The sequence below is a fragment of the Erpetoichthys calabaricus genome, chromosome 2, assembly GCF_900747795.2.
Source record: "Erpetoichthys calabaricus chromosome 2, fErpCal1.3, whole genome shotgun sequence".
NCBI lineage: Eukaryota > Metazoa > Chordata > Cladistia > Polypteriformes > Polypteridae > Erpetoichthys > Erpetoichthys calabaricus.
Window position 1 is genome coordinate 274,548,639 of NC_041395.2, and position 23,137 is coordinate 274,571,775.

At 36.9% G+C, this 23,137-nt stretch overlaps 1 protein-coding gene and 1 long non-coding RNA gene across 2 annotated transcripts in view; one reads left to right on the forward strand and one right to left on the reverse strand.

The window, feature by feature from the left end:
• The window catches only part of lrmda (leucine rich melanocyte differentiation associated), a 1,173,034-nt gene that overhangs the window by 480,855 nt on the left and 669,042 nt on the right, over window positions 1-23,137 (reverse strand). Inside the window, exon 5 of the mRNA XM_051923742.1 lies at window positions 2,730-2,856. Within this exon, the coding sequence (XP_051779702.1) occupies window positions 2,730-2,856 (127 nt within the window). The remainder of the gene's footprint in view (window positions 1-2,729; window positions 2,857-23,137) is intronic.
• LOC127526832 (uncharacterized) overlaps window positions 1-23,137 on the forward strand; it is a 449,386-nt gene that overhangs the window by 346,145 nt on the left and 80,104 nt on the right. The window lies entirely within an intron of this gene.

A 23,137-nucleotide genomic window follows, 5' to 3' on the forward strand; every position in this document is an offset into this window, starting at 1 on the left:
AATTATGAATAAAATACAGTTAGAAAAAAACTTGATGACTCTCAAGCATTGTGAAAGAATGTTAACGTCCTTCATAAAGGATTACAGTTTCTCTCACTGGATCTCCTCAATATAAACTATGAATCATGCATTTTTGTATTTTTTCCCCACAAAAATAATTTGGCTCTTCTTATTTCTTTTTTCTATCAATTAACATGCCCTGGATTCAAACTCCTTAGCCGCAAATCACACATAAAAGATAATCCATCAAAAAAGTCAGAGAAAGTCATATTTCAGTTGTCATTTTAAGATAATTGCAGCTTTCTCTGAAATTTATTGCTTTGTTTATTCTCTTACATTCTGAATTTTCTTGTCAACATCCCAGTTCTAGTCACTCAGCTCTATAATTTCATTTTATTCAACTTTTTGTGGACTATTAATTTAAACCCATAATAAGAATGTTTTTTGTATATTATTATTTTAAGAGTTGCTCCGGTTTCAGAAGATGACAGAAAGGTCTTTGACTTTTACCAGAAGCTAAACATCACCAGTGTAAATATACAGCAGGAAAGAAGACAAACACGACAATCTCATGAATGTTTCGTTATACTGCACTGTGCATTTAAGTCTATAAATATGCACATTCACTATCAGAGAAGTGCCTTACTCCATTTTCAGTTCAAGAGTCAGTTAGCACAGTCAGCAATTGCTTTTAATTTATATCATATTTACATAAACAACTCTAGTCCACTGAAAGGTCCTCAACACCAATTTTTAATACCTTTTAAAGAATACAGCAAAAATATGTAACAGATTTCCAAATATTACATGCTGATATCAAATGACTCAAGCAGGAACACAGAAAGTGTTTTGTCTGTTCTATGCATAGTCGTTCTACAAAACTTCAATGAAAACACACAAACTACCAGCAGAATTATCAGTTTCAAACACACACATATACATTGTGATCAAAAGGGCAAACACCTCCGAGTTCTAGTCATTCATTCATCATTATTATTATTTCATTTCATTCAACTTCGACTATTAATTTAAATTAATAATAAGAATGCCCCCAGAGGCTAAGCAGTACAACACACAGCCCAAACTTCACCTAAAGGCTTTTGTCACATTACGTGACTTTTTCAGCGATTTTTAGTAATAGTCTTCATTTATATAATTTTAGCAAACCTGAGTTAGTTTGCTCCTGTATCTGCCAAAACCAGTTTTCAGTCTCGGACAATTGTATGTTGCTCTCTCCAGAGTTCCATCTTTTCATTCACTCACAGTCGTATCCTCAAACCCACCCCATTTGGACAACTGTGTCATTCAGGAAGTGTTCACCCATCAATAAAATAATTATGCGGTATATGCTACGCCGCGGGTTGGCTAGCTATCAATAAAAACCTTAATATTTAAAAGCTCAAAGTTAAATAGTTGGAAGTCACCGAAACTTAATCAGCTCTTACAGCTAACGAGATACTGTTGTCTGTAAAATTTCACTGGAATGATGTTTTTGTTCTTGAGTTACCGTGACCACTAATTTTTTTACTACATATACATTGATATATATCTTTCTAAAATGATCAAAATATATTCTATGGATAACAAAGCATGTTGTACTGCCAAAAGTAAGAACTCAATTTTTTTAAATGGAAACAATACTCCTCCATATATGAAACATGTAGAAAGCAAAAACACACAATCGCACACACACTCACACAGACAAAAATGCTAATGTCTAGTTGTATAGACACATAATAGGTAAAGAAACAACAGAGAATCACAGTCGTGTGCCATCTAAATGCTTATTCAGATGTCAAGCCAATCATTTAATTAACTGGTCCTGAACAGTTCAGTAATTACCAGAAAAAAATTCATACATTTATGTTTAAAATGTGCTTAAACAGTAGCCCAAGGAGTCTTTCTTCCTAAGCATTGCATATGCTACTTCAGAGAAGCCACTGCCTAAAAATGGTCAGCATTAAGGAGATGTCATTTAGCGATTTCCATTGAAGAGCTAAAGGAATACATTGGATGCCTGTTTTTAATCACACAAAATCAAGGCCTCCTCAAAAACTTAGCCAAAATAAAAATAAATAGTCAGATCCATCAGAAACGTTTTCATCTGACAAAAACAAGAAGTTTTCATAACAAGAAGTGAAGAATAATTACAGACAGAGTGTAATTAAGCAATTTTGACTGTCAGATACACTGCCTGTCATCCCGATGAGAACCGTTGTCACGTTCAGCTGCACAACCCTGACTGGACAGGCGCCGTCTACTTTGATCTAGACTTACAGAAATGAAATGAGGTCAAAATCTAGTCATTAAAAAGAAATCTCCTTTTGTGGTGATCAGTCTCATTAAGTGTGGTTACTGGAAGCTACACAAGATAGAAATCCATAAAAGGGGTTTAGCCATATTAAGCAAAGGAACATAGTGTGAAGACAATATAATGTTTTTCATATTTTTGCCTCTAAAAAGACAAAGACAATTGCTATTTACTTATAAAGTGCGACTTTGAAAAATCCAGTCTCAACAACTATTTTGGCGATTTATCTTCCCCTGGCTGACCAGAACAATACATAAAATGAGGTTTTCATTTCTAAAGCACACAGTCTGAACTTGATCAGGGGACATGTTATAAACCATTTAATGGCCATTCGAGGACTTTATTTATAAAACAAGGTTGGACACATCATTAGAACAGTCTGATTGTCCTTTAGTCCAAATGAATAATTCAGCCTTACCTTATCATCCTTGGGCTTCACCACTTTCATGAACGCTCCACGGGTTTTAGACTCTTCAAGTTCTTTTCTGGTCACTTTGCGGGCATCTAAAAACTTCAGATTTGGCAGTTTGTGCAGGACAAAGTACCTGGAAAAATATCAGATAGGTCAGAGAATGAAAGACAATAATGAGCTGCAAGTCTATATGGTAAATTAATAAAAGTTAAGTTTAAGCAATCACAGAGCAAATTGCTGATGATATGTACCTGGGGTTGATAGGGAAGGTGCCACATCAAGCATTACAATGCAAATGTACTTGATGAGCTAAAGATGAGGTGACCAACAGAAAAACGGGGAGACACACAGAAGACAGCTGTATGCTGTTTTTATTTTTTTTGGCTGCTCATATGTTTTTCAGTTTGAAAATATATATTATTTACCAGTAACGATGCACTGCACGAATACACTTGACTTGAGCATTCATAGTTTTCATACTCTTTCTCTGTACGTTTATCATTCATTTGCTCAGCGGTTGATGCGCTTGCTGTTTCCTAAGCAGCTCTTTTTTTCTCCACCCTAGCGGCCCGCTTCTTCTCTTCTTTCATTGGCATCTTTTCGTGTTAAAACTGGTTAAGTCAGTGTTTGTGTTGCAATTACTTAGTACATTTTCTTTAATTTTTCACTTAAGCTGACACTTAAGTCTTCAATCTGCCTCAAGAATGATTTAAGATTTGAAGAGGTAGAGGAAGTGACGGCAAAGGTGGTAAGGATGAGAATGGCGCCCGTACGCTTACGCCACACGGCCGCCTTGCTGGCCGCTGCCGAGAGTTGATTCTACAATAATATAAAATAAAAATAAAAAGAGGAATAACCTTGGAGGTCAATCATCATCACCCTGAAAGCAGATAGTAGACGTCATGTAGTATATGTGTACCAAATTTCAGGTCAATAGGTCAAATGGTTTGCGAGCTACAAGTGATTTAAAACCCTGGACAGACAAATGAACAGCCACGGTAGCGTATTATATATAAGGATTTGTTCTACAAAAACCCTGCTTCATGCCAGGAATTGCATTATAGGAAATCAGTTTAAAGACTGAGCAATGCCAAAAGCAAGGAAATATTCTTAGTTTGCACAAAGTCTGGAAATCTAAATGAAATAATGCAATTTGTCCCTGCAACCCATCACTGGGCACACTCACTCACACCTGGATAATGCAGAGTCACCTAACAGTTATCTTCAAACTTTGCCTTTACTAGTTTCTTAATTAATGAATAATAATAATATAAAATTGTGAATTTCCCCTTAGGATTAAGAGAAAAGCCAAGCAAAATGACACCTTTTATTGGCTAACTAAAAAGATTACAATATGCAAGCTTTCGAGGCAACTCAGGCCCCTTCTTCAGGCAAGATGTAATACAGAAACTGGAGTTCCCTGTGTTTATATACACACTCTCGGACAAGAAACAACATTGGTAAATCTTTAAATGAGAAATTTTAAATGTAAAAAATGAATAGATTCATTCAGGCTAGGGTTAATTTAACAAGAGAGAGAAGAACAATGTATGGTCAAGATCTCTGGATAAGATAACTGTCCAACAAAGTCTTTAGAAGTTCGTAATGAGTTTTTTCAAAACAATGTAGATCTGTAACAATGTAGAATACCCTTGGGATTAATAAAGTATCTATCTATCTATCTATCTATCTATCTATCTATCTATCTATCTATCTATCTATCTATCTATCTATCTATCTATCTATCTATCCCTAAATAACCAAGGGCTGCAAGGAGCACAGCATTATAGCTATTTTAAAATTATCATGACAGAAACAGGTAGCAATATAAACTGTAGAACGTAGTTAAATCAGCTAAAAGGTGGAAAAGATTACACTTGACCAATATGAAACTGCCTGTGAAACATCTTGGCTCCAATTAGACAAGCTGTCAACTTTTAAAACCACACATTAAAAAGCAGTGGACAATTTGTAAATGTGTCTTACCTTAAAACAGAGAAAACCTTTTGTACGACTTCAATTAAGAATTAGTTTAGTATCCATCCATCCATCCACTATCCAACCCGCTATATCCTAACTACAGGGTCACGGGGGTCTGCTGGAGCCAATCCCAGCCAACACAGGGTGCAAGGCAGGAAACAAACCCCAGGCAGGGCGCCAGCCCACCGCAGATTAGTTTAGTAACTAGTGTCAATTTTACCTTCAGAGTTGTTACTTCAACTTTTACAATTTTTACATGTTCTTTTCTTTTATTTGTTCAACAGCTGCTCCCAATAGCAAAACGCCTGCAGTTGTGACAGTTCATGCTACAGTGACTAAGTGTGCATTTCTGTTGCACTAAAAACAACCTCATCATCTAAGGATTATAATGATTCAATATTTCTCTGACACTAGAATTTATCGGCAAAGTGCCACAATGATCCACTATCTATTACATTTGGATGGAGCCAACCATTTTATATGGAGATTGTGGCACAGATTTTAAATCTCTATTGGGTACTTCTTAGAAAAATGTAATGTTTAAGAAATGTAAATTGTAATTAGCCACAGACCCTCTATGTCCAACAACTAGCAACAGCGATTCATCACTTGAGTTGGAATCTGCAGGCTATGAAAGCGATTTCAGCAACATGATACAGAAAAACAGTATCAAAAACTTATTTTATGCACACTTCTAATATATGTTATTACATTCTATAAACATTCTATTTTTGAACAGAATTTACTACTACACAAAATGTAACAAAATTGTGATAAACTGATGAAGTGGTAATTCATGCACCTGAACGTTCCGTCATGCATGCATTTTCTTACCTTTTAATTTTGACAAGCAACACATTATCAGTAAAATATTAGTATTCTCAATTATCTTTTAAATATAATATAGTGAAAGGAAGGTCAAACAAAGGTATTTAAATTCTGCCCATATTTTTTGCAATTTTGTAAATGACAATAAGTTTAATTGTATGTTTGTAAGTCAAAATTACAAATTTCTACTTAATCAAAAATTTTTTTAAATAAGCTGTGATTCAGAGAGATGCCACCATAACCATGGGTACTTCCATGCATGGAAATGAGTGTACGTGTGGTTGTGAGTCACCTTAAAATGAAGATGAATGATACAATAGGATATCAGTAGAAACAAACATTTTGCACAACATGGATTCTGCTTTCTCTTGTGCAGGAATTCTGTTTCGCTCCTCTTCACCACATGCTGACATGCTGGTATCGTCTTCCATTGTTGGTTGATGTTCTTTGTCAAACGGATGAAACCCAACTCAGTAAATCACAAGATGAATGTACTCCTATTGGTTGTTTGTGTTTAGGCTCCAGGATTCTGTCATTAGATTTCTCTTTTCATTTTTATTTCTCTCATTAAAATGCTAAAAATACAAGGAGGAAGTTCCCATATTTTTATGGATTATGACCTTTTTATACAGTAAAAAAGCAATTGATTCACTGAGGGTAATCTGAAGAGACTGTTGAAATATTAGAAACCAGGAGACACCCAGGGATACATTTAGTGAGCACGGATTACAGTAAATAGACTTGGTCAATATTAAGACCTCAGGTGTTATGCATTAGAAAAACTTAGTAAGAAAGTTCTGACTAAATTATACTTTAACTAACGGTGTTAAATAATCATAGCTACACTTTAAATCAGGAACAAGCAATCAGCTTGCAGACTCTTTCATGAGAGCTTGGGCTGTAGGCCACTATCCTGGTGTTTTACTTATCTAAACGTTAATCAGTCTGATTTGCATCTACATTTTTCTGAGTACTGAGTTTATTTTTACATCTTTTCCAAAAGTCATTAAACTTCACAGTTAGAAATATGAAAAAATTAACTGTATGCTGTACTATATTTTTATTTTTAAATTGAATACGCTGTTTTGCATGAAATGGAAGCTGTTCTGGATATCACAGTAAATTTAATTTTACTAGGATTATGCAAACTCTTTTTAACAAGTTTATATTATTTTCAACTTCTATACAGATATACTGTAAATAAAATGCAACAAACTACCTTATGGCAACATGTCACTAATATAATAGCAATATGATAAATTATTGCTAACCAAATACATTTTACAACAAATTCTGTTGTTCGAATTGTCTTTTCCACTTAAACTGAATATTAATTTCTGAATATTTTAACAATAGAAAAGTTTGCTTACATGTGAAAGATTCGGTGTGTATTTATGGTGAGATGAAGTATAACATAAACAGGAATTTTTAATATATTCATACAGACTACTGACATTAAATTAAAGGCATCAAATTCATCATTCTATCTTTACTAACTCTGGTATTGTGTACCACCTACGTGATTCCCTGCTTTAATATGACACTTATTTAACTTCTGTATAATTCTAAAAGATATGAAGAAAGCTACAGTCCACAATATAGACAATATACATAATACATGGTCATAGTTCCCCTTGCATTTTCCAATTGTGTAAGATATTTTAAGAAAACACACTGCAATCTTCTATTGCTAGAAAGGATTAATGGACTCTGACATTGAGAGACGCACACATAAACACCAGGGAAGGTCAACCAGAACTCAGAAAGAAGAAACCATGCTCAAGAATTTTAACGGGGCCTGAAAAGAGTTGAGCTGCTCCAGCCACAGTCCTCTGAAGAATAGAAACTCAAGGGAAAAGATGAAAACCTATAGAGCATTCCTTGAAGTTAGGGAAAGCAGAACTCTAGCCAAAAAGAAATTACAAAAGCTGGACTTTATAAAAGACAGACCTAGAGAACATGGACAAAGAAAGATAGAAAGTTAAGATAAACATGAAAACGGAAATGCAAAAAGGTTTGGGGTACTGTGAATGAGGTGTCTATCTTAAACACTGGAAGGGGTAATGTTCAAATACATCTTAAGTTACTGGTGGAGAATGTAAATCTCTTTCAATTAACTGGACAGAATCTTCAATGAAGCATAAAACGAATAATTGTTATGGTACTAACCTACCAAGAAAGAGGACAGCCAGCGGGCTCCATCTAATAAATGTCACGAGACCTTGGGTGCTACAAGTGTACTGAAATGTACTTTTGCTTGACCTTCTACAGGGTTGTGATATGACAAACGCCTGTGTTTTTGCTCAGTTTTACAATGTCAGCTAAAGTGTTGAGAAGTTGTAAAATTACTGAAGATAACTACCCAAATGACACTAATGTTCTAATATACATTTCCTGCACTGGCATGAGAGCATATGGGCCATCAAGTAAAATTACTTAAACATGTGCTCTCTAATGCTCTTCCAGTTTTTTAAACTGTGCATACATATTTTACAAAGAAAATTTATAATGACACACTAAAGGCTTAGCCACTGCTTATACTTTTGACTATCATGTGGGTAACTTAGGCATCTACTTCCCAGCATTCATAGTTTAGAAAGAAAAAAAAATATACAGTTTTGCTTGCAAGCTCAGTCACATCAATCCCAAATATTTCAATTATCTGGACTGCATTTTTGGCAACTGTTTATAATAAGCCCTCAACTTTCAAATTTCTAGTGGCAGTTAGCAATTTCATAAAATATTATTGTCTCTATCATTAGTTTTTGCTTTGAGGAGAATATATATTCTTTCTTTTGATGTCATTATCAGGCGTATGCTAAACCTACTTGTTTTTAATTATGTTACATAAGAGTGTCAAACGCATGGAAGAGCCTGTGGAGCGGGTCTGGTGGCTGGGGTTTAACAGCATGGTTAGCAAGTGAAGTAAATTAGGACAGAGATCCTAGTGAATGGATGAGTGTGTATATACAGTGTATATGCATGTGTGTGTGTGTGTATGTATGTATATATATATATTCTTGTAAGTCTAAGCATTATCCTCTGATGAAGGCCCCTAGTAGGGGCTGAAAGCTCAGGAATAAAAGCTAGTTTATGATATGTGATTCATTTTCTCCCTTTGTGGATCTCCAGCTGCAATTTCAACCATATATATATATATATATATATATATATATATATATATATATACACACACAGTGATCCCTCGCTATATCACGCTTCTACTTTCGCGGCTTCACTCTATCGCGATTTTTTCTCATACACGCTTACGTCACTACACGTTCGCTTTCTGAGAACTTTTATCTAAGCCCCACGATCGCTCCTAAACGTGCTGCTTTTTCTAAGACTTCTGACAATGAACCTAAGCGCCGGAGGAAGATGCTTACCATCCAGGAGATGATGAAACTCTTGGATATGATCAAAGATGGCAATACCCTACAAAAGCCTCCTCACGCATATGAAAAGACAGCGCCAGCAACTGCCTATCAAGATGTTCTTCAGCCGTGCACACAGACACCCACTGCCTACTCCTAGTACTCCTTCAGCGGAAGAAGACAACGATGCACCTGCTGAAGATACTGCACCACCTTGTCACGCTTGGGTCACAGATTTGCACAGAGACACAGGAGGTTGTAGAAAAAAAAGAACTTTATTCAAAGCACTGCAAACAAATATTTATCTCTTTTTAAAAGTTTAAACGTGCTCCATGACAAGTCAGAGATGACAGTTCCGCCAGGAGCAAAGAATGTCTGAGAGAGAGAGAGAAACAAAACAACCAATTCCAAAGCTGAGAGGCGCTGCACAAAACTTGTAAGTAAGCGGAGTACCGCGTGAGAGGTTTATTGCGCGTTATAGCGCAAGTAAGAAGGGTAAGGAGCAATGTGAAGATAGACTGTCAGCTGTTTCAGGGGTTTTCCCAGGGGTGTCTGTGTCCTCTGAGGGTGTGATCAGCGCTCCAGCTTACAACCTGAAGACTCTCCTACTGAGCTCGTGCCTTCATAGGTTAGTGGTTGTGTGTAAGAACTGTGTGTGTGTGTAATTAAATGTAGAGTACAATAATAATAATATGATATTTGTAATGTCTAATATGTCTTATTTTCTCTTATGTTGTCTAATATATTGGGTAATACGAGTGTAATGGTGACTAAAGGGTGTTATTTCATGTCTAGAGGGCTCTAATAATGTTAAAAAACGTATTTAGAAGGTCGTAAACAGGTTTTCTATACTCTAACTGCGAAAATATTCGATTTATAAATAAAGAATCCTACTTCGCGAAAATTCATTTATAGTGGTAGAGTCTGGAACGGATTAACCGTGATAAATGAGGGTTCACTGTATATGTATAATTACAAAATCATATCTACACTCCAGTTATTCATTGAAACTATTTCAAATAATTTACACAGAAACAAATATATAGATGGTACAATCAAGTAATTAAAACAACATGTGCATTTAATGGAAATGCATTGACCCTAGTGTGACTGTAACCAAACATTTCCTTAAGCTGCCTATCAGTTTCTTTCAAAGAATTATTATGTGCTTACCCATCGCAGGAACTTTTTTCAGCAACTGGAGACATTTTAGAAACTCAGGAACTTCTGTAGCATACCCACCACAATCCCTATTTTTTAAGCTTCTACTCCACAGATTGTACTTTTTATTTAACCAGAAACTATTGTTGGTAAGGCTCGGTTGATGATTTGTGCAGATTGGTTTACCAGAACCTCTAGCAATATCTTACATAATCTGTTAGTAATATGGGCCTTGTAGAGTTATCAGTGAAGATGAAGTGCCACACTTCATACTATATCACTCATCATGAGCCACCTAATTTGTAAGGCGTGCCATTCACCACATCAAACCAATAATCACTAAAGTGAAGTTGTGATCACTTTGAAGGACTTTGAGGTGGATGGGTCACCTGGTGAACTCCTGATCGCACCATACTTCGCAGTGAATTACTCTTTATAACTGTCTCCCTCTTGTGACGTGCCATACACCACACTGAAGCAATTCATTGTAAACACCCAAATGTGCCTCAAGTCACCGCATCACTCGTCATTTCAAATTGTGTAATTTGCATAAAGGTTATAATTCCTGTTGTGTAATGGAAACACATAACATGTAGTTAAACCAGGGTGTACATCATACTGCAGTGAGAAAGCACATACTTATCATTCCAATGGCTACCTTTTTGATTTTCCCAGTTCTAGTTTTGCCTCAAAATTTGTAATAGAACAAAATCAATACATTTTCTCTGAAAGCAAAATACCACATTTCTTTCTTTTCTTAATCCATTGACTGGTAGATTTGTTTGAACGTGTAGAATCATTGTCATGCTGAGAAAACAACTTCTCCTCCTGAATATTATCCCACGATTCTGAATTCACCATTCTCTGCCTAATGACATCAATACACCCAAATGAATATGTTTAACAATAGAGATTCGTTTACTGTGGAGGTGCTGATTTCTGAATGTTTATGACATTAAGTATAGAGATCAAGAAAATCAATTTTAGAAACAACCACCTAGACTTGTTCATCCTGAGAACACTTTACGATAAATGCACACGGTCAGACACATGCGCTATTGGAGACTCTAAACAGGTAGGCAGTGCAGCAATGAAGGGGTGAGGCATGACATTGGTAGCCAATTTCCCTTCTACCCTACACAAAGAGAAAGACAATTTCAGGAAGGAATGACAACATAATTTGTGGCCCTGTCTTGGAATCTCTGCTCCTTCCACTGTGGGAGCTATGTAAACAAACCATGAACGCAGAAGTTTTTGTTCTTTGTCGAACCAGTGACTTACGGTGATGAATCTCGTGCCACAGAACCATTTAAAGATGCATTATAGCTGGACCATGTCTGTCCAAACTCTCATTTCTATTTGTTTTTTTTTTGTAAGTAGACAATAGTAGACAAGGCCATGAGTTGGACCTCAATCCTCAATTTACATTGTTTGTTGCCTTTCCTTTACAACATGCTCCTCCAAAATTGTCTTTTGTTGTAAAGCAACAGTGGTGGTCTCTTCTTGAAAGATGACATTTTCTCCTTGCTACTCTATCCTTCCATGGTAAACTGCATGTTTGTATCTAATTAGTGTTATTGGTATTAGAAATGAATGGGAATTTTCTAATTTTTATGTATACCAATTAGCATTTATTTGGTATTACATAGATGTTAGATGTGTAAATGTTACACAATTGATATCTGTTAGGATCTTGGCATCTAGCATACTGTTATCTTGTTTCACAGGGTGTATGTTGGTATTAAATTGCATCTAACTTTATGTACTTTGCTTCTTTCTACTTGGTATGTAATTTTTTAAAAACATATTATACTCAATTTAACTCATAACTAAGCTAATGAATCTTTCAGGACACGTACTTTTGAATATGAAAAAATTCTTCTCCTTTGCTTACATGATTTCCTTTAATTCTTTATGCATAAAAGTTATACATACATAAATATAGATAGATAGATAGATAGATAGATAGATAGATAGATAGATAGATAGATAGATAGATAGATAGATAGATAGATAGATAGATAGATAGATAGATAGATAGATAGATAGATAGATAGATACTATAATGGATGGAAAGGCATCCAGACTGGGTTGGAGTGTAATTGCCTGGCCGGGAAGCCATAATAAAAGGATCACCTGGATGGAGATGCATCTTAGCCTGGATGGTTCCCAGTTCTAAACTCATTCGGGGAAAGGGGTGGACTGAGGGCGGTTGAATAGCAGGGTCAATTTGCCCCCCAACACAATACTTCCAGCATAGACACCTGCAAGGTTGCCTGGGACTTGTAGTTCCGGAGGGAAGCCCTGTTGGGGTCCCTGGGTGCTGCCAGAGAAATGCTTTACTGAGTTTCCATATGGCCTGGAATTACCTCCACAGTGTACTGCCATAGCCCCTAAAGTACTCCCAGTCCACCATAAAAGGAGGTGTCTCACCTCTTTTGGAGAATCAGAGTTGGGAGGAAGTAGGACAACGCTCGCTGGAGAGAGGTGAGAAGCAGAAAGAGAGAAAAAGGAAGAGTTGTTATTGTCTGGTGTGCAGGAGGAACAGACGTGTAATGGTACTGTTGTGGTGTTGATCTGTGTTGGGATTCAGGGTGCTGTTATGTCCCCTACTGGTCACAATATATATATATATATATATATATATATATATATATATATATATATATATATATATATACATACATACATACATACATACATACATACATACATACATACATATATATATATATATATATATATATATATATATATATAAATAAATTATAAAAGTCAGAATTACTTTTGATTTAATAACAATGCCATGGTAAACATGTAAAGAAAGAATTTTCAAGCTACATACTGTATAAACTAAACACACTGTAACTCAAAACCAACATAAAATATAAAAACCTCAGACACAAATACAAAATTTTTAGACATGTCCTTTCTTTCAATTAAGGGGCAAAAAGACTGCCAAGAGATATTGGCAGAAAGATACTGATGACAACAGATTCTTTCAAAGCTGAACAGGAACTAAAAGAATCTGCATGTCAAGTCTGAAACTCAAAGGAGCGCAGAGCACTCCAAAGTACAGGGCGAGAACAGATGGATATATAGGTGTGGAAAGCATCCATGAGCAAAAATCAGCAAACGCTTTAGGCTTCAGTGAAAGACAAATTGACAATGACAAAGTTAAAGAATCACAAGCTGAAACACTCCTTGAATTTCAGAGGACTCGGTATGAATTCAGGCTTTTTTTTCCCAGTTGCCAATTTTATCGGATACAATGGCCACATTTAGGCAGACATTCTAATAAAACAAGAGGAGCAGATTAAAAAAAAGGATTTTGTGAAATTGTAATCTGTAAATGTGACTGTAAGAATTATAGTTAGTGATCCTTAATTGAAGACCATTTTTTAATTCTATTTGCAGTGGAATATAACGTTGGTTTAACAGATTTTAAAAAGCTGAAGATATTTTAAATAGTTTCTCCACACATTTCACAATTTATAATTTATTGTGTGCTTGAAAGTGAAGCAAAACCACATACATTTACATCTTCATCCTACAAAACACAGGCCTTATTCTAAATAATTTCTAGGCAGCTCTTTGAGCCGAGATGCTTATCTTCCTAACAAAGGGTATATGACATAAAAGCATTTTTTAAACCAAGAATTTGAAAATAGCTTAAGACATAAGCCAGGTCTTTTAGCCATGCAAACAGGTAGTCTTCAATAGATAACCCGATATCACTTAGTTACACCAGATGACATGACTCTGTCAGCTGTTCAGAGATATTAATGGTTCAATCAGTTTGTGATGGGGATAAAGGAAAACAAAGAGTAAAAATGCATTGAAACTGTCAACAGGTAATATCTGGAATGTTGCTTGCAGGTAAGTAATTTTGGAAGACGGGGAACTGCTGTCAGATATTCTGCTAGATACTTAATCTCATGCAGCACTTCAGGACTTCATTCATGTAGCTTCTTGTGCTTTTGAGGTTCAGTTAAACCACAGTAATCAGTATTTACAGTAAGCAAACTCTCTAATCAGCTCGGGCACAAGTGCTTTGTCAATAAAAGTTACAAAAAAATATTCTATAAGCCAGTGTATTGTATTAAGTTCTTACAATCTATTTAATAATCAGTTTATTATGCAGTATGTCAAAATATTTCTTATTAGACTCTCTTGTCTTGTGATATTAAGCTGAACAGTTGTCAAAGTACATTCTTCATCAGTTCAGTTCAGCTTATTTTTGTATGACGTTCTTCACTGAGATCACTGTGGCAAGTTCTCAGGTAAAATGAAAATATAAATGCATTCACCAATAGAAAGAGATGTGTTTAAATAGACAGGAAAACAAAATAGTTTGAAACTGAAAAAATGAATGAAAGCCAACAATAATTATCCAATAAATAACTGTTGAACTATCAATGAAGAATAGGATAGCAGAGTAAAGTAGTTGACTGGTATTCTCAGTTTTACAGCAAGATGTCGCACGTTTAAATCCCACAACTGACAAATACTGCCAGTTATCATACCAAAGGTACCAAACTGCTGCTATAACAAAATAATCAAGTACTCCCATCACAAAAGTATGCCTGAAGCCTCAGATTCGGGTGTGCTGAGAGACTGGCGCTTATGCACAGACCAACAACCTCTCACTGGGCACATTTACACAAACATTCATGGTCACTCATACAGGGCCAATTTAGAGTTCCCAAATAATCAAAATGACAGGAACAAAAATAGCCTATCAAGTGATAAATGCACACAGGCACAAAGAGAATGTGTAATTGCTACACAACAGTGACAGGACTCATGATTCAAGCCCAAGGCTATAGGGCCATGTGTGTCGATGTGGGTTCTGCTCTAGGCTCCCGTCTCCATTTTGGAAGCTCTTGAACCCAACACCGTCGGTAATGTAACCCAATGAGCTGATCAGTGAGGACATCATGAAACAAGGGGATGGTGCAAAAAGTGCAAAAGTGCTTTTATTTACACAACCAAAATTACTTTTTTTTTTATTAACTTTTATTGTAATCATTCCATACAAATAGATCAATTTATAACCAAACAAATTAAAGACAAATCAAACCCCACCCCTGAGAAGGAGAGCTTAGCTAAAGGAGAATTGCTTAGGGCTTTTTAATAAGGCAACAATAAGCAAAGGGAGAAATAAATATATATGTAAATAAGAGATGGAGAAGGGAATTAAATGCGGTAATAGTTATTTCTCTTATTCTAAAATAATATTGATCAGATCCTGCCAGGTTTTGAAAAAATTTTGTACAGGTCCTCTAACTGAGAATTTGATTTTTTCCAATTTCAAATAATATAAAACATCGGTTTCCCACTGACTTATCAGAGGAGACTTAGGATTCTTCCAATTTAACAGAATAAGTCTGCGTGCCAAAAGTGTAGTGAATGCAATCACCGTTTGCTTGTCCTTTTCCACTTCAAGTCCGTCTGGAAGAACACCGAACACAGCTGTTAGTGGGTTAGGAGGGATTGTGACCCCAAGGCTGTCTGTTATTTATCCAAAATGATGTTAATTTGGTGCAGACCCAGAACATGTGACCCATTGAGGCAGGAGCTTGGTTGCAGCGTTCACAGGTTGGATCTTGCCCTGGAAACATTTTGGACAGTTTTAAGCGAGACAGATGAGCTCGATATATAATTTTTAGTTGAATAATTCTATGCTTTGCGCATATGGAGCTCGAGTGAATTCTCTGCTTTGCTACCTTCCACTCCTTTTCTGATATACTGATTAAGAGATCTTCTTCCCAATGTCCTCTTGGATCTTTGAAAGGTAGGGACTCTAATAGGATTTTATATAATGCGGAAATGGTGTTTAATTCCTCGGCAATGAGCAGTATTTTTTCCAGCATTGTGGAGGGTGCGAGGTGAGAAAAATCAGGCAATTTCTGTTTAACAAAATTTCTAATTTGAAGATAGTGAAAGAAATGTGTAGCTGGGAGGTTGAATTTTGAACGTAATTGTTCAAAAGATGCAAATATGTTGTCTATATAAAGATCTCTGAGCATTTTAATCCCAAAACTTTTCCAGGTATTAAAAACTGGATATGTTTGCGAGGGTTGAAAGAGGTGGTTTTCTTGCTGAGGTGCCACCAATAAAAGATTTTCCATCTTAAAATGCTTTCTAATTTGGTTCCATATTCTAAGTGAGTAAAGCACAACACAACCAAAATTACAATGTTCAAAATAAAGTGCAGTGCATCTCAGAGTCATTAAATAAATAATCCAATAAAAGCAAGTGAAATTGTGGAGGTTAAAATCCCAACATAACTCCATAAAAACGAGGTTAAAAACAATGGCTGGAAGCAGTCCTTTATAAAACAAAGCCCGGTGCCTTCTTCCTACTGGCGACTCTCCTGCTTCTCCCATCCAGGCTATGCACCAGGGGAGTCACCCTACCTGCAGCTGACCTTCTCTTACTTTCACTGGTATGGTGACCTCCCAATCCCTGGTATCGTTCAGCCATCCGCCAGACCAAGACTTGGCTTCCAACAATGGCCAGGGCGCTCACGCTGTGGTTCCACTGCAAATCTCTGACTCCCGCTGCCTTGTCGGCCTTATGCAGCAAGCCAACCTTCTTCCGGTCACTCCTGCTCCTCTCAAGCGCTCAGCAGGAGTGACCACTAACGTTGGCCCCCAGGTGTCAGCCAAACACCCTGCTAGGGCTCACCTCTCCCAGCTGCCTGCAAACATCCATGAGTCTGTGCTCTCTTGCTCTCTCTCTCTCTCTCTCTTACACACACCCACACACACACACACACACACACATACAGGCTCCCTCGCTTCCAGCTACCTTCTTCCTTAACCTCCGTTCCCTTTTTCTCCCCCTTCCACACTCGCACCCCTATTATATATAATGGGGATGTGGATCAGGTGTGGCGATTAGCAGCTCCTGGCATCAATTACAGATGCGGACGACTCCTCACCCGTGCACTTAAGTGAGGACCGCCTGCATCACGAAGCACCCGGGAACCACTCCAGCCAAACCACCACACCACCTCTTTAAGCCACACCATGAAGAAGCAGTGCTAACCACTATGCCACAATGCCACCCTGCCTACAATCTAAAACAAAAAAAAACAGAAATATTGATAACAATAAAAATGGTAAGACTGTTTCATTAGTGAACAAAAGAAATGCTAAGATGTGAGTAACAGATGACTTGTTTTGTCACTGAAGTTAGGAATTTAACTGATGTTGATAATTACAAATTAAATTGAAGTTTGAACCCCAGCACTGTAAGTCAAACATTCTTCAAAAACTCAGATCCCATTGCTTGCATGGAAGGTAAATGTTTGCATTATTACATAAGCACATTTACACTAAAAAGCTTGCTACTTTCGAGGCATTATTTTTAAACCACGCAGATTATTTTATTAAGAATTCCCTAGTGTATGAGATAATGCACCTCATTTCAAGATGTTGTACATTTCTGTACTCATTCCTGGATGGAGCACCAGTCCACTGTAGGGCACATTCAAGCAAACAGACCAATTTAGAATCACCAATCTGCCTAATTTTGGGGTACAGAGGGAAACGGGGGTGCCTAGTCGCAATCCCATATAGGCACTGGGAGGACATGCAAATCTCACCCAGATATCAAGCAGGCTGGGATATAAAATTCTGAGCTCATGACTATGGAGTGGTGAGGCAGCAACGCTAATAACTACACTGCCTTATAAAGTAAAAATAAATAAATAAATAAAATAAAGGAAAGAGCTTCTCAAGCTAAAATGAAAGCGACCAACTAACACCATCCATCCATCCATTATTCAACCCGCTATATCCTAACTACAGGGTCACGGGGGTCTGCTGGAGCCAATCCCAGTCAACCCAGGGCACAAGGCAGGAAACAAACCCCGGGCAGGGCGCCAGCCCACCACATCCAACTAACACCTTCACTGCAATAATGTTTTAGTCTCTGTTACAGGTAGATGGACTCAAGTAGAGGCAATGCTTTGTGCACACAGTACTATGTGCTGACATTCTTAAGAGTACTTTTAAAGAAGTTTTCTCTGAAGCACAAAGTCATCTCACCTCCATGAACCTGCAATTGCAATTATCTTTCTCACTGAAAAGAAAATTCTCCTGCGTAGATGAGGGATATTATTGTAAACTAAAAAGCAGATCCAGACACCATGAACTGCTTCATGGCATTACTAACTGTAAAGATACATTTGGCCAGGTAAGATAGGTGTTGTTTTTCCTTGCTGTCATTCTAAACTTATCTCTGTGAGAAAGATGATCGCTCAGGGAAGAACAACATGACTGAGATTGATGAGACAAACAATTCAACACCATTATTCTTGTGTTCTCAGATACGTCATACTGTAGCAAGATCCTTTGCCAGAAAGGCTTAAAAGGGTGAGGTCTTATGATGAACACTGATTGTAACTCAGACGTTAACCAAAAAAAAAATCAAAACAGAAGTTCATTTGGAGTTGCATAATGGATGCCTGAACACAATGTGCCTTGTTTTCTGAAGTCAAATGATTGATGTTATCTTGACTCAGATCCTTACCTGTTATCATGAGAATTTCCGCTAGTATGAGTCAAAATAAGCCAAAGCTGAAATGCCCATATTGCAAAATTAATTCAGCTTTTTAGCCCGGAAAATATGACTGCATGAATACAACTACAGAGTATTTATTTGATAATGAACACCATTTGAAAATTTTGGCCATTAATAATTTCTAACAACAGTCAAACATGTTTTGGTTTTTTGTGTATTTCAATTATTAAAGCACAAGAAAATATAAGTGACTTACTCAGAGTCACATACCGGCAATGAAGTAACTTTGAAGCTGTGCGGCTGAATATTCAGAACTTTAGCATGTGATTTATATAGCTGGGGAGGTGAAGCTCTATTAGTATGAAAGCAAACTGGAAAAAGACTTTTTTTCCTGATACTATAGTCATTACACCACAACAGTTCTAGGAAATTACCTATTTTTCCTTTAGTGCTATCTATGAAATTAGTTCTGGAGCCTCCTATCACTTATTACTGGTTACACAGCAGGCAGTTTAATTTCTTATCAAACTGATCTCATGGACACAGCATACCTTTTTTTTTTTTTTTTCACACTGGCACTGAATAAAAATGAAAAATGACCCTCAGCGATCAAACCAAGTGTACTTATTTACATCTGTCCTGTTCAACTTTCACATAGATTTTGAAAACAAGGACACTCAAAAAGAAGCTTCTAAAGAATAAACAGAAAACCAAAAAACTTTTATTACATTTCAATATAATCCTCTCCAGTTTTTAATCCAACAAGAAAAAGGTTTTTACTTACACCGTCTTCAGTTCACGTCACACCTCAAATGAACTACAGTATTTTACTGAAAATATGGAGTAGCACATACCACAACAAACATATTTATTCTGTCTTCTCTTTTGTTTAAAAGCATATATATAGCTTTTGCAACTCTGTGGCAAGAATATTTGGTCTTCCGCCTGCTTATATGTTTTATCAACCTATTCCCAGGCTAAGGAAGAGTGCCGTCTCAGATTTTCCCTGGCAGACAAGGTGTGGTCTTCTATTCTGATCACCTACCTTTCAAAAAAAGCAATTATTACATACATGGAGTAAAGAGGATGCATTACTCAACAAAGTCAACACACAATGCAATAAACAATCCAGACTTAAATCAACCAACAGCTATATTATTATTCCTCTACTGTAGCTTGAAAACTTTAGGTTCAAGGCGCCAATGAACCCCAGTAGTGGCACCAGTCCATCACACGGTCCACTTATGCATACAATGACATTCACTCACAGCCATCAATAAACCTAGTAATGCAAGTGCTTAGGATATGGGAGGAAAACTGGTGAACCTGGTGGTACACAGGAAGAACAGGAACATTCACCACATACAATGACCAGGATATTGAATATGAATTCAGTCAAAATTGTGTCCAATACTTAAAATGACCATGGATAAGAACTCTTATCAATCACTAAGGTAATCAATTACCTAACATATTGAAATGAAAAAAACAAAACTAGGTATGACCTTATTGATCAAAACGTTAGTTATTCAGAGGATAGGAAGATAAAACAATATGTATGAATGGTGGAAAGCAGCAGCATTGAATATTTATCCATGATTTCATATTACAGACACTGCTGTCACTGATTTTGCTACTTACAGGGGGTCCTCGGGTTACGACACAGTTCTGTTCCTACAACAGTGATGTAACCTGAATTTTGGTGCAAGTCCAAACACACCCTACTCTAAGTCACTTACCTATCATAACACATTTGCAAAATCATAATCTAGAACATAAAAACACAACTAAGCCACAGAAAAAGGAAAAGGACATAAATATACTGTAATGTACACTGTACTGTAGTAACAGAAAAAATGACAAAAAATGAGTGTAAAAAAATTCCTTACCTTTATTTTTTCTGATCTCTTTACAATGTCTAATTTCACATCCATTGTGATGGCTTTCCTCTTCTTCAAATAACTACCATCTGAAGACTCTGACTTTCGTTTAAGAGCCATGAAAAGGGCCAAAATGTCGCCAAACAAAGCAACACAAACGGAACATTGGTGCCGCACGCAGCAAAACTAGTTTGCCAACTCTCTCACTCATATGCCACGTTACTACGTATTCTTCTGCTGCGTGCAACCAAAGTAGTTCGCCCACGTAGTCTGTAAGTACGACGCTAACAGTGTAAGCCGAAACACTCACATCTCAATTTTTTAAAGTTTTTATGGGAGTGAGGGTTGGAAACTCGAAATGTTGTATGTCGAGACGTTGTAACCCAAGGACCCCCTGTATTTAACAATTTTAATATGAAGATTACCTTCTTAAAACTCCAAACCATATGTGATGTTAGAGGTCAGACTGAATTTGACAGGACATTGTTTAATGGAACACCATAGAACATTTTAAGTACTGACTGATAGACCTGAACTTGTCTCCACTTCCAGAAGCACTTTACAAAAAATATTAACTTGCTATGAGACCTACAGGAAGCCATGGTATTTATCAAGTCAAGTCAAGTCAGGAAGCATGCACTGGTACAGTGCGTTGCCGCATCCACCACACGACGGAACAGCTTGGGATCCCAGTTGGCAACACCCCCCGTGCAGACACGCGGTCCAGTCCCACCCTCCGGAAATGACCTTCTATGTGCTGTAGCCTGGTGTTAGGTGGGCGAACCCTTGACATGGTCCAGCCACTCAGGTCCCCAACAATGAGGATCCTAAGAGCTGGATCACCCTCAGGGAATCGCGCCACATGGCCATAGTGTCATAACTGACACCCCCTTACAATGCAGGTAATGTGACTCATTTGGGACTCCATGAGCAACCAGTCATTCGACATAAAGTCAAGCCAGCAGTACCCAAGGATTCTCCGGAGAGACAAAGTACCAAAGGAGTCCAGTCTTCATCTCAGGTCATGGTATTTATGCTGATCATTAAATAACCCATAGTGATAAGTGCATCCTGTCAAGATGGACCATGATAATCATGGCCTTGGTTTTGGAATCATTGATGTTCAAATAATTTCTCATAAACCACTCCAACGAGCTCTCCACTAGAGTTTGGATTTGATGAGCACTTAATTGAAAGCACCTCCAGGTTTAAACTACAATCCATGACACTAAAGCATCCTACTGTGCACCAGAGGAGATGTGGCCAGAGGTTAATAAGAAATGAGGCAGCCAAGAAAATCTACCTCCATCCAAACTTGTTGTTACTAATAGCTGTGATTGTATCATGAGAGAAATTCACAAAAAACAATTTTAGGCAAGATGTCAGTCTCTCAGGAAGGAAGCAGCCCTAGTCTAGTAGTGACAGGGCAATATTAACACCACTGTATTGTTTAAATGTGAGCTGAAGAAAATCAGAATGCCAACCTTTATCATTTAAAGAGGATCAGTGTTTTAAAGGACCACCATTACAGGATGACAATCATTATTTCAAGTTTCATTGAGGTTCTTGAGTAAGCACATGATGGAGGATTTTCATAGAGCTAGAATGGAATACTTTGCCCTTTTGAGTACACCTGATAATAAAATTTAGCAGAGCAGGCCAAAAAACCTGTCCTGGCCAGATGATTTACTCAGTTTTACCCTCTTCAAAACAGATTCCATATGCCTAAGCCATAATTCCAGATTGGTCGGGGTGAATGACCTGGTGAATAGATCAGAGGTCAGCTCCTCTTTCTACAACACTAAGTTCATGGCAGTGAAACCTGCAATATAAACTGTTCAGGCTCTCAACAAAGACAACACATTCCTCTGCCTTGGAGGTATATGCAAGTAGTTGTTTTATTTGTAAGACCAACCTGCACCTTAATGCACTGCTAAGTTTTGTTTTTTTTTTGTTTGTTTTTTTTAAACTTTTCCACCTCTTCTTCATACATTTTCTTTACTTTGCTGGTTTCATCTGTTTTTACAATTCATTCTGGAGTAGCTTTGTCTTGACCTTACTGCCAGAGATAAGTAAATTTTCTCTTTCACTTAATGTTGTTCTGTACTGGTACCGTTATAGATAATAGTACATAATGAAATCAAAATGTTTGGTCCATATGACACCACTTGGTATGAGAAGACCTTCAAAAATGAAAAAAAAATTACGTATTTGGCTTTGCTAGGCTTTCAGAAAGTATACTTCTACACAAACAAGAAACTGCATTAGGGTTTGACCAGCGGACCTCTCAACTGTGAAAAAATCATTTTGGGTGTAATTTTCAGACCGGCTTGTGGGAATGTCCAGACATTTTTAAAATTATTTTTCGTGTATCCTGCATGATTCCTTCTTTCTCCAAAAACAAGTCTTACTTTTCTTATGTGAATGTTTCATTTTTATTTTCCATTCTAAACATCGGTTAAATTTACCATTTGTCAGTAATGATAATCATCAAGTTCTTCATTACTAACTTGGGTATCGGATTAATAGAAAAAAAGAAATCACCAAAGGCACATTAAGCACAACGCATGAACAACAGCTACTTGATTTATCACTAAATACAACACTAGTTATATTGAAATGTTAACATCTTGGTATTGCAGCAGCAGGAATGTGA